This window comes from Sceloporus occidentalis, unplaced genomic scaffold, assembly GCF_023333645.1.
Source record: "Sceloporus occidentalis isolate IW3139 unplaced genomic scaffold, rSceOcc1.0.p SCAF_4, whole genome shotgun sequence".
In the NCBI taxonomy this organism is placed as follows: Eukaryota; Metazoa; Chordata; class Lepidosauria; order Squamata; family Phrynosomatidae; genus Sceloporus; species Sceloporus occidentalis.
In genome coordinates, this window is record NW_028316984.1 from 8,190,866 (window position 1) to 8,206,869 (window position 16,004).

At 42.0% G+C, this 16,004-nt stretch overlaps 1 protein-coding gene across 4 annotated transcripts in view; it reads right to left on the reverse strand.

Moving 5' to 3' along the window:
* The window catches only part of LOC149313475 (WD repeat-containing and planar cell polarity effector protein fritz homolog), a 209,446-nt gene that overhangs the window by 106,862 nt on the left and 86,580 nt on the right, over positions 1-16,004 (reverse strand). For all 4 annotated transcript variants that reach the window (XM_089519160.1, XM_089519159.1, XM_089519162.1 and 1 more), the window contains 2 exons: positions 10,238-10,429; positions 2,003-2,612 (listed from right to left, as the gene is read on the reverse strand). In XM_089519160.1, the coding sequence (XP_089375286.1) occupies positions 2,003-2,612; positions 10,238-10,429 (802 nt within the window). The remainder of the gene's footprint in view (positions 1-2,002; positions 2,613-10,237; positions 10,430-16,004) is intronic.

Sequence of the window (16,004 nt, forward strand, 5' to 3'; positions counted from 1 at the left end):
TAAGAGTGTGACTTTTTCCTATCACGGAACCAAGTGTAATGCTCCAAATCACTGTTTCCTTTATCACTCAGAAAACACATTTCAAGGATGAATTTTGCTGGGGCCGAACTCCTTGTTGAAGGATTGGGATGGATAACCTTAGGGCCGACTCATCCATATAGGTAAACTAGGCAGCCGCCTAAGGCAGCAAAATTTAGGAACAATTTGGCGGCTTTTTTGTATATTTTTTGTGTAATTAAACAATATTACAGTGAAAACTCATTACAGTAAGCGACGTAAAAGCAAGCTTCTGTATGATGGTTTCTTTATACAATGGCCAAAACATAAATGTGTGCCCCCCTGTGTCTGTGGTAGTGTTTTTAATTGGCTTTTTGACTAATTCTCAAAACTATGATGAGAGATTGGAACCTAAGTTTTATGTCATGTTTAATTTTAACAAACAAAACAACAGAAATCAAGAGGTGAAAATAATTATGAGGGGCGACAGGGGGTGCCAAAATATGTCTCGCCTAGGGTGGCCAAATATTTAGAACTAATCTTGGATAACCTCTATGTTGAGGTGGTTGTAAGGGATAGTGGAAGACCAACAGCTTTATCGCAGCATAGAAACAAGTGTGATGGCACTAACCCCTTATCATTCTAGATGTGTGTCTGTGCCTTTGAGTCACCTGTCACAATACATTATTATTCACTTTTATTACTGTAATGCATTGTTTCAATGTACTTAGATTTTTAACAAGCGAGGAAAATGGGGAAAATGCCAGATCAAATTGGTTTTGCCAATGGTGACTATGCACTCGAGCTCACCTGCCTCAGGTGGGCATTTGATTCCTGTATTAAATCAAGTAGAAAGTATTAAGAGGGAAACTATCCTACAGCTATATTTTTACATGTAGATTTTGGAATTTAAAAATATTTATATTTTATCTTTTAATACTCTTTAACCAATGAATTAGGTGGGGCTAGGACAAGCTCTCAAGCATAAAACCAATTTAATGGAAATCTATACAACAAAACCTTAATATATAATAACTTTTAACCATGGAGGTCACTATCTTCCCATTTGGGTGCTTGACTTCTCTTGGGTGGTGCATTTCCAAGTGACCTACTTTGGTAAGAGAGGTGACAGCCAACTCATTGCCTAATTGATTTAGGAACAGTGCCCTGGGAGACAGTCCAATTAAGTTTACAAGCTTGCAATTAGCAGAAAGGCCTCTAAATCCCTCTGCCGAGAGTCTGTTTGTTTCAGTAAGAACACAAATGTGCTGGAGATAGGAAAGGAAAAGCTGTGCTTTCTGGAAAGCTGTTGTGAGTAGAAGTCACAAGGGAGAACTAAAGAAAAGCAAGGTAGATGTAGGCAGAGTGCCTTCTGTTTGACAGGTAACTGGGTAATTTAGAGCCATTTAAAAATAGACATGCAAGGAATACATCAAACAACTGCTTTAATTAGCATTCCATGTAGATCTCTACAGTTGTTAAAATGCACTACTGGACAAGATGGAACTCATTTGTTTCACAGTAATGACAACCGAGAAACTTTTTTTTCCTGTTTAAGACTTTTTCTGGATAACAAAAACAATTTCTAAACAATGAAAAGACGACTAAATCTTCAGATATGTTTGGTTGGTAACAATATTGCTAATTTGAAATTAGAGTGCGTTTAACTACAGTTGTTTTACTAATTTTGACATGGGTAGAAAAATTAGAATTCCATAACTTCTTCTGCTAATATAAATAACTATTTTTTGCTAATAGTAAAATTGTTCCTCTATAAGATACATAGATTATATTTAGTCCAATAGACATATGGTCCAACACAACTAAGAATGCTTTTAGTATTTTAATGTTTGTATTTTGAAAACATTTTCTGTGTATTCCACTTGTGAATTTAGTCTCCTTAAAAAATAGAGAACACTTTTCTGTTGATCCAATGCAAGTTATTACTAGAGCAGTTATTTACAGACTAGAACTACTTCTGCCATGAATTAATGTATGATCTTACCAGTTTTAAAATGAAGCACTCCAATAGGTCCTTTGCTAAATCTCAATAACAGAAGATTGTGGAATTCAGCATCACCTGTGGTTTCATATGAAACTTGAGAGACAGCCCACTGAATATGGGAAAGACTGCTTGATACATTAAAACGTCCAACAAATTGTAGAGTTGATTTGGGGGAAAGGTCTTCAGCTAAAAACTGCATTTTAATTGGAGACAGTGCCATGTCAAACAGCTGTAGCTCCCCTTGTGAGCTACCAATCAGGACTATAGATCCACTGGGGTGGCAGCACATTAAAGTGGGCAGTAGCTCTGCTTGTGCTAACAAAGTTAGTTGACGATAGTCCTCATACAGAACAATGGAAGAATCTTCACATCCCAGAACAAGTTTGTCTTCTGTGGTGTTCCTGCAGCAGCTGATAGCCTTTGATATTAGTGGTATTTTAGTGACTGCCACACACTGAACTTTACTCCTAACACATTCATAGATGCAGCTGTCAGCCATAGGCTCTTGATCTGCACTGAAAGAGTGTTCTACTGTACGAATCTGATAAGGCTGAGATGAACTAAAGGTGACATCAAGTGGATCTCCAGATGTACGTATGTAACTCACAACCTGAAAAAAACCAAGCCAGATTATTTTTTTTATAAATCACTTGGTTCAATTTTCAGTAGGCTGAAATAATACATTGTAAATAAATTCAGTTTAATAATCTATTTATATTCAGAAGGGGATAACTAAATAATTGAAATAAATAGAACATTTTATTGCCTTCCAACCCTTTATAGCACTTGATTTACATTAGGTTTGCACAATATTCTTAACTATTAAACACTAATGTCACAAAAGGTTTAACCTAATGACAATACTTTCAGCTAAAGAGTGACCACTACCAGTCCAAGAAGTCATCAATTCAATAACTTTCCTCCTAGAGTCTGTAAGCTATTTCAAATTTATTCTCTCTTTTGGAAAGAATCATTAATCAAACTATAGACTATAGCCAATCAGAAGGGGCCAGTCTTTCACCCTCATTGTGGTTCCCATGCTCTAAAAAAAAAAAAAAACTGGTATGAAAGGGTAGGGGTTCCTCTGGAGCTACTTTTTGGTGGTACTAAGGGTGGTATATAAGAGCTCATGAATAACACTTGATACAAATGAGCAATCTTATTACACAGTCTGAATTGCAAAGCGTTCATGGTGTGTCCTTTAAATCTTCATTATTGTTCATTTGATAAACTGGATAGCAGAGGAAGCTGCTATGCAGTCAGAAGCCTATGTTTTGAGACACTAAACATAGTATACACATCATTTCTCTTTCATACCAGTTCTGTAGCCAGGATACAAATGTTATTACAGTGGGCCCTTGTTACCACTGGTTTGGTTCCAGGACACCCCATGGCTACCAAAATCTGTGGATGCTCAATTCCCATTAAATACAATTAGGTATTAAAATGGTGTCCCTTATATAAAATGGAAAATCAAGATTTGCTATTTGGAATTTATACTTTTTCAAAAATATTTTAAAGCCGTGGATTATTGAATCCATGGATTTAAAAATCCGTGGATAAGGAGGGCTGACTGTAAATGCAAATGATACAAAAAAATAGCAATATGCAAAGAAGTGCAGAGATAATGATTTCAAAATACCTGTAGTCTGATTAATTTTGTAATGGAATGCTGAGAGTATATAAATAATGCACATTTTTATTTTAGTTGCATTATCTGGTTAATCAAGAAAAAGAAGCACAATGACTATGTAACTTTTTCTAGACCAAGAAAAAAAAACACATCGGAAGCTTAATGTAACTAATCTTGACAATATAAAACATTTGCTACCTTATATGTGCTCTTTTATCCTAATGTTCGAGATCAAAATAACAACCCTGACTCTTATTTCAATTATCTTTTATACACACACCTTTAAGGCACATAAATAATTGCATCATTTTGAAGAAAAGTACAGAGGAAGTAAGTAAATTTGAAACAGTAGATTTTAAGCAGAAAATTGGCTTACCAGGAAGATTAAAAAGAACAATAAAAGGAATATAAAATAAGTCTGCTGTGACTGTTTGATTTACTTTCTAGGTGTTAGAAAACCATTCATTTAATTTTGTACCATGAAACTGCAATGAACAAACAAATTAGAAATGATGAGTGGGAAATTCAAGGAATGGGAGCTGTTATATCTACTTTTGAAGAAATGTGTATTTGTTTTTCTCATCATAGCTTAAAACACTCCAGGCTCTACCTGAAAGTTTTCTTTCCTTGTTTACAAACTGTATTCCTCATGTATTTGTTATTATTATCTTCATTATTATCACTTTATTTCTCTTTAATCTGAAAACAACAACATTGAGATATGCCATCTATTCAGGGATAAATTGTGTATTCTCCTGAATATTACAGTATTTATGACTATCATGAAATTGAGAATTCTTTGGAGAAAAAACATTTTGTGGAACAAGATTCTCCAAGGCAAAAGGAGGGTTTTTTGACCATCCTCTACCCAGAACCCTTTGCGGCCACCCAGGTTCATCCAGCCCTGTTGGACCAAATCCACAAGTGTCAATGCTGGGACCTGCTGGTACAAACTCATACCCAGGAGAGGGAGCCAACAGGGGAGGTTGGGCATGAAGTTCATGGAGTTCATCTTCCAGTGCCCTGAAGGAATAGGCAGAGGATGCAACAGGTTGGTCGGTCTCCCTCGCTGGTCCTTGACATTGTGGCATGTGGGACAAGTCTTGACATAGTGTCCCATATCTGCCTGAACTCAAGACCACCAGAAGTCCTGGATGAGGAGATGCAAGGCCTTGTTCAAACAAGAACTCTATCCCCTCTCCATTATTTTCCCTTTTCAATTTGATGTTAAAATCATATAATCATAGAATCATAGAGTTGGAAGAGACCACAAGGGCCATCCAGTCCAACCCCCTGCTATGCAGGAAATCCAAATCAAAGCATCCACGACAGATGGCCATCCAGCCTCTGTTTAAAGACCTCCAAGGAGGGAGATTCTACTACACTCCGAGGGAGTGTGTTCCACTGTCGGGAGCCCTTACTGTCAAGAAGCTCTTCCTAATGTTGAGGTGGAATCTCTTTTCCTGGAGCTTGCATCCATTGCTCCAGGTCCTAGTCTCTGGAGCAGCAGAAAACAAGCTTGTTCCCTCCTCAATACGACATCCCTTCAAATATTTGAACAGGGCTATCGTATCACCTCTTAACCTTCTCTTCTCCAGGCTAAACATTCCCAGCTCCCTAAGACGTTTCTCATAGGGCATGGCTTCAAGACCCTTTACCATTTATTTGCTCTCCTTTGGACATGCTCCAATCTCCTCCTTCATCAACAGGAAAGTGGTGTTATGTGGTCAGGAGCGATCCAGAGAGAAGAAGGGAGGGATTTTCCCCTTTACATCCTTTGTTACCTGTCCCTAGGTTTTACCTTCGACTTATCCATGGGTCATAGGAAAACCCATGATTTTGGCCCTAAAACCTTCCTTTGACTTATATATGAGGTTGACTTGTACACAAGTATATATAGTAGTAAGATGCCCAACAGGAAAATTAGTGTAAATTATGCCATAGATTGGGCAAGTCACATGCTTTCAGCCTCAAGGGAAAGTAATGGCAAACCTCCCCTGAACAAATCTTGCCAAGAAAATCCCATGATAGGGTTGGCTTAGGGTTGCCATAAGCAACTTGTAGGCACACAGTAACAACAACAAATGCCACAGATGGACCAAAACTCAAGACAGATGGAGCTGATTAAAAGATATTCCAAGCTATAGAAGTAACTCAAACTTTTAATATTAGAGCTATGAACCTTTCAGATTATGAACCTGATTCTTTACGGGGAATGTGATTCCATCTGCAACAGTTTATACAGGATTCAGCTGGCTGGGATGAGACATCTTCAACAACAACAACAAAAACCTACTTTAAACCACAAACTACAAGATAATTAAACACATCCCATAAAACGTGATCTGAAAACAATACAAAAGTAAAAGTACTTATCCACAAACCACTGTACATTCACACAATTTAAATGAATTTAATCTAGGCAGCCCATTCTTTGCCTAGTACTGAAAATATAAAAATATTGGCAAGTGAACTTATAGGGGTGAGGGTATAACCCTTCCTCTTCTTGGGGGCGTGGGGACGCCGCCACGCCCCCAAGCCACCGGGGAGGAGCGGCCAAGGGACTGTTGCCTGCCGCTGCGGCGTTTCTGGAGGGAGGGAGGCTGGTGAGAGCGGCCTCCATAAAGCCGGCTCACCGGGCCCCCAAAGGAGATGCCGCCACGCCCCCAAGCCAACGGGGAGGAGCGGCCAAGGGACTGTTGCCTGCCGCTGCGGCGTTTCTGGAGGGAGGGAGGCTGGTGAGAGCGGCCTCCATAAAGCCGGCTCACCGGGCCCCCAAAGGAGATGCCGCCACGCCCCCAAGCCAACGGGGAGGAGCGCTGGGCACAGTACCTGGGAAGGTGTCCTTTGTTAGGAGTAGAGTGTGTTGTACAGTCGGCCCTTCTTATACACGGATTTTTTTATACACGGATTCAAGCATACACGGTTTGAAAATGTTCCAAAAAAGTATAAATTTACCTTGATTTTCCATTTTTTATAAGGGACACCATTTTGTTATGTCATTATATCTAATGGGACTTGAGCATACACGGATTTTGTTATACACGGGGGATCTTGGAACCAAACCACAGCGTATAACAAGGGTCCACTGTAATATTGTTTTGTTATGAGATTGTTGACATGGTGTGTACTGGGTTTGGTGATGGAATGGGAGGTATGGCTGTGTCAAGCGGGGCTCCCATTGGAGTAGTGTGGGGCAGGGGGAGATATAGCGGTAGGAGAGTGGAGTCATATCGTAAGGGAAGGGGGGATCGATGCATAATATCTATCTCTCCTTCCATCCACTCTCCTAGCCAAAGAGGCCTGTGGGTCAGTCCAACTGTACCACAAACCCTGTCTCTGCTCCTGTGCAATGCCAGGTCTGTTAGGAATAAGACCCACATTATATATGATCTTGTGGAAGATAAGAACTGTGACCTGGCTTGCATTACCGAGACCTGGCTTGGGCCTGCGAGTGAAGCGGTGTGGGCATAGGCCCTTCATGCCAGGTACTCAGTTAAGGACCAGATCAGGGTAAGTGGGCGGGGGGGGGTTGCCTTGATCTATAAAAACACCTTCTCCTTGTCCAGGAACCATGTTCGACAGACTAATTACATTGAGTGTATTTACCTGACCCTGAAGGCTAGGGACAGTTTAGGGATTCTGTTAGTCTACAGGTCACCCAGTGCGCTAACAGATTCCCTGGCCGAGCTGACACAGCTGGTCTCGGAGCTGGTGCTGGAGTCCCCTAGGCTTCTTGTCCTGGGGGACCTCAACATCCCCTTCGAGGCTAGTCATGCTCCAACTGGTGCGGCTCGGGAGTTCATGGCCACCATGACTGCCATGGGCCTGTCCCAATTGGTCTCAGGGCCCACGCATTCTGCTGGTAATACACTAGATGTTGTTTTCTGTACGGACATGGAGTCTCCATGGGCAGAGGTAACGAATATCTCTGCCCTGTCATAGACGGATCATTTTCTGGTCGAGGCTAGTATCAAGGTGACCACCCAGATCCCCCCCGGGGGTGGCGGACCTATTAGAATGGTCCACCCTCGAAGGCTGATGGAACCCAAAAGGTTCCAGGAAGCCCTAGAGGGCTATCTGGTTGGAACTGACGGCGATTCTGTTGATGCCCTGACCAACACCTGGGATATTGATCTCTCCAGGGCTATACACAGTATCGCTCCCAAATGTCCTTTCCGGCCTGCTTCCAATAAAAAGCCTTGGTATACGGAAGATCTCAGGGCAAGGAAGCGGGCTGCGCAACAACTAGAGCGAAAATGGCGGACACATCAGAACTTAGCCGACAAGACACTCCTAGAGTCTCATTTGCAGGCCTACGGAGTGGCAATAGGCGCAGCTAAGAATTCGTTCTATGCTGCACGTATTGTGTCTGCGGAGTCGCGTCCAGCAGAGCTGTTCAGGGTTGTGAGAGAGCACATTCAGTTGGCTCCCCCCCGAACCCATTATTGGAGCCATCTAAAGCCTGCTGTGACGAGTTTAACAACTTCTTCGCGGATAAAATCTCTCGGCTAAGGGCTGATCTCGACGCTGTTATTGGTTCAGAATCGAGAGAAGAGGCAGTTCAAGGGGGGACGGCGATAACTGAGATGTTGCGCCGCATTGTTAATTCTTCTCTCAGGGAGGGCCGTTTGCCATCTAGTTTAAAGACGGCCATTGTGAAACCTTTATTTAGAAAGCCCTCCCTTGACCCCCTAATTCGAAATAACTATCGGCCTGTCTCACTGCTGCTATTTTTAGGGAAGGTGATCGAGAGAGCGGTTGCCTCCCAGCTACAGAGGGTCTTGGAGGATACGGATTATCTGGACCCATTTCAAACTGGCTTCCGGGCGGGCTATGGGGTTGAGACTGCCATGGTCGCCTTAGTCGATGATCTCCGTCTGGGCATGGACAGGGGTAGCATGTCCCTGTAAGTGCTCTTGGACATCTCTGCGGCCTTCGATACCATCGACCATGGTATCCTTCTGGATCGCCTGGGAGAGTTGGGCATCGGGGGCACTGCTTTGCAGTGGTTCCATTCCTACCTCTCAGGTAGATTCCAGATGGTGGAGCTGGGGGACTGTCGCTCCGACAAGAGGGCCCTTACATCTGGGGTCCCTCAGGGAGCGATTTTGTCCCTATGCTATTTAACATTTACATGAAGCCGCTGGGAGAGATCATCCGGAGACACGGGGCGCGGTGTTATCAGTATGCTGATGACACCCAAATAGTCTTCTCTGTGTCCCCGACTGATGCAGTGACTAGGGATGGCATCTCTCTGCTCAATGCCTGCTTGGAGTCAGTAATGGGCTGGATGAGGGAAAATAGACTCAGCCTGAATCCAGAGAAAACGAAAGTACTTGTGATAGGTTCCCCTAGTCCAGGGATGGAAATTTTTCCACCTGTCCTGAACGGGGTCACGCTCCCTGTAAAGGACACTGTTCGCAGTTTGGGGGTGCTTCTGGACTCGTCGCTCCACCTAACCTCTCAGGTGGATGCGACAGTTAGAGGTGCCTGTTATCAGCTTCGGCTGATACGCCAGCTGCAACCCTACCTGGGCCGGAGGGACCTTGAAACAGTGGTACACGCACTGGTAACCTCTCGACTCGATTTCTGTAATGCGCTCTACATGGGACAACCCTTGTACCAAACTTGGAAGCTTCAACTGGTTCAGAACATGGCAGCTAGACTGGTTACTGGTACCTCCAGAGCCAGTCATATAACACCGGTATTGGAAGATCTACACTGGCTGCCAATTTGCTTCCGGGCGCAATACAAGGTGTTGGTTATAACCTATAAAGCCCTAAATGGCTTGGGCCCAGGGTACTTGGAGGATCGCCTCTCCCCATACAATCCACCCCGCACTCTCCGGTCGGGTGGGAAACAGCTTTTGAGAGTCCCTGACACGAGATTTGTGATGTCTGCACATAGGGCTTTTTCTGCTTCGGCCCCGCAGGCTTGGAACTCTCTCCCTGATGAGCTCTGCTCAGCCCCCTCCCTGGAGTCTTTCAGAAAAAAACTCAAGACTCACCTCTTCCGCCTTGCTTTCCTCCATGTCCCTTAATTCCACTCTTCTCCTTTTATGTTGTTGTAGTGTAATGGATTTCCTTGGTTTTATTGGTTTTAATGGTTTTAAAAGGTGATTGAATGATGGATATTTTTATTGCTTGTATTTTATTGTTAATGTGGGGGGATTTCTTTTATTGGATTTTGCTGTTTTCGTATTTTAACTGATTGTAAACCGCTGTGATCATCAGAATAGCGGTATATAAATAAAGATTCATTCATTCATTCATTCAAATACTGGGGAAATAGCTGACCTTAATGCTTTAGCTCAGCACAAGTTCAAAGTGGTGCCCATAAAAACTCTGCCACTTTAAGACCTTGTACTTAAATTTGCTTCAGCTGAACTTTGGACTTTGTTCCCCATCCATTTTTACCTTTTGCGTTGAGTCCTTCAGATTGTAGACCTGTGGGAAGGAGCTATTTTGTTTGTTTGATTTAAGCTGACCATGCTGGGAGTCTTTACAACTAGTAAAAGTGATTTAAATAAATGGATAAATAAATACCTAATCTACACAGGTAAAAGACATGATTAGAACATGATAAGTCCAGAGCATTACCTCCATGTGTCCATGTTCAAATCTCAGGAGCAGTAGGTTAGCTCTCTCTCTTTCACTAGAGACAGGAGTCCATGGCCACATTTCATCCTTTGCCAATGGCCACCAGCAAATAATCATATCCTGTATGCTATTTATTGCCAAATGATGTTTCAGTCGCCTACTCCCAAGTCCTGGCATATCAACATATGATATCTGAGGGAGAAAATAATACAGAGCATGTTCAAAATTAGGAAATCAAAGCCTTTTAACAAAATGACTGCAAAACAGGTCTATACATAGACTACCTAAACACAGGGTCTCACAAATTAGTTTGCTGGTGGCCTATAAGGTTTTGACATGCTTAACAGCTGCTTCATTGCCCAGGTGAATCCTAGGCTAATCTTTGGTTTCAGTTGGAGCAATAGTTCAGAACAATAATGGAGAACCACTCTAGCATAAGCATAGTGTATAGTATGGTCTAATAGGATTCGGATCTGGAACAGTTCAGTCTGACAGAAATCTGACAACAGCAGCTTGTCAACCACAGTTGACATTTATTATTTCTATGAAACAGAAATAACAGAAAGTGGTTTCTGTTGTGCTGTGATGTTGTAAATATGCATAAGTGAGGATAGAGCTATAGAACAGGAATATTATATAAACAATTATTAAGAAAACTAAAAACTCTGCAGCACTAATTACGTCACTGGCATTTTGAAAAGCAAGTGTAAAAACATTTATAAAAGGATCAAATACACACATCCACTTATCACCATAGCATTTGGGGGGATTTTTTTAAATTAACACATAGGATTATCTATACACAAGAACAACATATAAGAGATATATAGAATAAGAACAATCCAATCTTCCTATATCCAACTTTTAACAAAATTTAATAATTTATGTCTTGTGCCTAGTTTTCTTCCAAAGCGTAATTTTAATATCCAAAATATATAGCCAATCCACTTCTTCCAGGTCCTCTTTATGCCTATCTAACATCTTTACAGATGCTGAGATGTGAGGAAATTTTAAAAAGAAGGTAGAGGAGGTAAGGAAGAAAATATGAGAGTAGTAATGAGTAGAAGAGAGAGAACCAGGGGAAATCAGAAGGAGAGGAAGGAGATAAGTGAAAAAAGAGCAAGAAATTATAGAAGGATGATGGAGGTAAATATGGAAGAATTTGAAAAAAGCAATTAGATGAAAGAGAAGATGACCCGGAACAGGACATGGAATAATGGATGCAAACTGCAGGAAAAGAGATTCCACCTCAACATTACTAGGAACTTCCTGACAGTAAGGGCTGTTCGACAGTGAAACACACTCCCTCAGAGCGCAGTGGAGTTTCCCTTCTTGGAGGTCTTTAAACAGAGCCTTGATGGCCATCTGTCGGAGATGGCTGGGAGTTGGACTTGATGGCCCTTGGGGTCTCTTCCAACTCTACAATTCTATGATTCTATGATTCAAGGGAGGAGATAGGAAGATAGAGAGGGATTATTAGTTTAGTTAAGTAAATATATCTATATTTATGATTATGTTTAGGAGTCTGAGGTGGCAAACTGAAATTTTATATGTTTATGTCTTTTTGGTTGTGTGTATATATGCATAAAGCATCAATAAATATAATTTATTTTAAAAAATCTTTACCGCCAAATGTTTTTTCTGCCATTGGATTCATCTGTTGATTGATAATTGTCCTCAAATCTATCCTTTTCCAGAAATGTTTGTTGGCCCTTCCTGGCAATTTTCTAGAATTTTGTTGAGAGCTCTGTCTTATTTTCTCTTTGTACAGAGCCCAAGGCAAGGATATAGTCTAGGTCATCATGGCTTTACTATGATTTTCCTAAGAAAATCAGCATGTGTTTTATAGATTATAGCAAAGCCTTCGACTGCATAAATAGCTATGGAATGTTCTTGAAGACGTGGAACTGCCACCAGATCTGATAGTCCTGATGAGAAATCTGTACACAGAACAAGAGGCTACTGTTAGAACAGAATATGGAAAAACAGAATGGTTTCAAATTGACAAAGGGATCAGGCAAGGCTGCATATTATCACCTTACTTGTTCAACCTGTACACAGAAAACATCATATGAAGAGCAGGCTGGAACACAGAAGGAGGAGGAGTGAAGATAGGAGGAAGGAATATCAACAATCTGAGATATTCAGATATGATACTACCAGTGGAAAGCATCACAGATCTGGAACAACTACTAAGGAAGATCAAAGAAAAAATTCAAAAGCAGGCTAACTGAACATAAAGAAAACAAAAATAATGACTATGGAAGATATATACAAATTCAACCTATACAATGAGGAAATCAAAATAGTAAAATAGTTCCTGTACCTTGGATCAAACATTAATCAGAATCGGGACTGCATTCAAGAGATAAGAAGACTGGGAATAGGGAGGGCAGCTATAAAAGAACTAGAAAAGGTCCTACAATGTAAAGATATACAGCTGAGCAAGAATGTTAGAATTGTACAAGCCAGTGTATTCCCTATTACCATGTACGGATGTGAGAACTGGACAGCGAGGAAAGTGGATAAAAAGAAAATCAAATAATTTGAAATGTGGTGCTGGATAAGAGTACTGAAGATACTGCGAAGAGCCAAAAAGACAAACAAATGGATCCTAAAACAAATAAAGCCTGATGTCTCCCTGGAAGCCAAAATGATAAAGTGGAAATCGTTGTACTTTGGCCACGTCATGAGAAGGCACAACCCACTGGAAAAGACAATAATTCTAGGAAAGGTGGAGAGATGCAGAAACAGAGGAAGACTGCATGTGTCCAAACTACCCTCTCTATTAACTATTTGGTTGAATGGGTCACGCTGTTGCTTCAGGGGGTAATGCCTGTTTAAGATTGTTATGCAACTTAACTATGCAACTTAAGGGATGATATAAATTGAACAGATACTGGTCAAAGACCGAATAAATTTTATTACTATTACTATTAAACAGATCCATTTCAATCCAGTTTCAACAGCAGTTATAAAACAACCACTGTAACCGAAACAAGGGTAAATTAATTGCTGAGACAAGAGTGGGTCCTTATCCTTCTGAGGGGGCGTTCCCACTTGGCAGATAAAATGGATTATATTGGCGCGATTCGGATTCGGATTATGTTCTGGGAATGATTCGATTTTTCCCCATCATTTCCATTACCAAAAGGGGCAAATTACCTCGATTCATTTAGACCCTGTTTTCGTTCCCATTTATTTTAAATCGTTTTATTTTAAAGCGGATTAACTTGCTCCTCGTTCCCATTTGTGTCCACAAGCTGTCAATCAAGCGCGTAGGCTTCAGACGTCACAAGTCTAGGTTTTTTTTTTTATTTTTAGAGCAGCCAATGAAAATTGGCTGCATCCAAGGCTCTTCTGTTGTGTCTGCCCAGACTAGAAGGAGGCTTGGCAAATCGGATCAAGGAGGAGAAGGCAGCGGGCTTCATTATTGGGGAGAGAATCTTTGGGGAAGAAAGAAGATAAGGCTCGACCCCCCCCCCCCTCAGATCCCTGGGCGTCCAGGCACTCCATTCCCCAAAATCGCTTTGCCTCCCCCATTGCTCCCTGGGCTGTCTGTGGGGCGATTAAGCAGGGATGTCCTGCAAAACCCATCCCATAGTTCCTCTGGAAGGAGCCTCCTTTCTCTAAAATCGCTTTGCCTCCCCCATTGCTCCCTGGGCTGTCTGTGGGGCGATTAAGCAGGGATGTCCTGCAAAACCCATCCCATAGTTCCTCTGGAAGGAGCCTCCTTTCTCTAAAATCGCTTTGCCTCCCCCATTGCTCCCTGGGCTGTCTGGGGGGCAATCAAGCAGGCATGTCCTGCAAAGCCCCTCTGCTGCTCAGGCGCTCAGGCAGAGGTGAAAAAAGAATAGTTTAAAATGGTGTTCAATGGCTCTCCTCACACATCGGTCTATGAATGTGGAGCAGAGGGGAGGTTGCAATCCACCGGGGGAAAGTCTATGCGAATTGAAGAAAATGGCGCTAGCGATGCAGAAAGAGACCAAAGAGGGTGACACCCCCAGGCCAGCCCCTTGAGCGCTGCTCCTCCCATCTCCAGGTTCCCAAATCCGACACCCTTTCGTTCCCATTCGGATACCGCAAATCGTACCCCGCTTTCAAAAATAACCTGCATTATAAACTACTGTTTTTTAAAACTGGTTTATAGGAGTCTAATTCGGATTATACGATATAATTCGATTTTAAATCGAATTGCAGTGGAAACTATTCCAGGGCATTGAGGAACTAATTCAGGCATCAGAGAACGACACCTCTTAATTCACTTCATGATCCGCTTTATAGGCAAGTGGGAACGCGACCCTAGAGTACTAATCCAAGATGGTGGTGCTGGAAACTCCTGTTTGTCATTTGGAATATGAAAAAAAAACCCTCAAATTACCAATTGTCTTAAGCAATGTTTTCTTAAGTTAATTTAAGGTAGGTAAATGAGCATTGAGGAAGGTAGAGGTAGCTACAGGGGGTGGGAATTACAGCTGCAATTTTGTATAGCAATTAATGAAATGAAATGAAAATTTATTTATATCCCACCTCTTCCGTTTTGAGGATTGAGGCGGGTAACAGCATGGTTAAACAGTATATAAAAATAAGTAATAAAACCCACCAAATCTCCAAGTTAACCCTCCCTCCCAAATTTAAAATCACATATTAGAGCACAATTACAATACATAGCATTACATCAAAATTATTACACAATTCATGAATGAGAAAGATGGTAGGGAGGATGGATTCTGGACATTCTCAGTCTGGGTAGGCCTGCCGGAAGAGAAAGGTTTTAGTTGCCTTTTTGAAGGCTTCCAGTGAGGATAATTGGTGAATCTCTTCCGGTAGGTCGCTCCAAATTTTTGGAGCGGCAGCAGAAAAAGCTCTCTGGGAGGTCACTGCTAGCCTGGTCTTTCTTGTTTGTAGAAATTTTTTCCTGGAGGAGTGGAATGTACTATATGGGAGGAGGCACTCCTTCAAGTAGATTGGACCCAGGCCATGTAGGGCTTTATAGGTAATAACCAACACCTTGTACTGTGCCTGGAAGCTAATAGGCAGCCAGTGAAGTGACTTTAAAATGGGTGTAATTCGGTCAAACCTAGATTTTCTGGTGACCAGTCTGGCTGCCATGTTTTGAAGCTTCTGGATGTGGCACAAGGGTTACCCCATGTAGAGAGCATTACAGAAATCAAGATGAAAGGTTACTAGAGCATGTACAACTGTTTCTAGATCCCGCTGCTTGCATCCAGGTAGGGATGCAACTGATGTATCAGCCGAAGCTGATTACAGGCACTCCTGGCTGTCGTGTCAATCTGCGAAGACAGTTGAAGCGATGAATCCAAGAGCATCCCCAAGCTGCGGATGCAGTCCTTCAGGGGAAGTGTAACCCCATCTAGGACTGACGGACTTATCTCCATACCCAGATTGGGGTTACCTATTACGAATACCTCCATTTTGTTTGGATTCAACTTAAGTCTATTTTCCCTCATCCAATCCATTACTGACCTCAGGCAGTCATTCAGAGGAGAGATGCCCTCCTTGATTGCTGAAACAGTTTGAGACATAGAGAAATAAATTTGGGTGTCATCAGCGTACTGATAACATCCCGCCCCATGTCTTCAGATGATCTCACCCAGCGGCTTCCTGTAAATGTTAAATAGCATTGGTGACAGTATCGTGCCCTGAGGGACGCCTGATTTGAGCTCCCTCTTAGCTGAATAGCTGTCGCCAAGTGACACCATCTGGAATCTGCCCAAGAGATAGGACCGGAACCACTGCAAAGCCT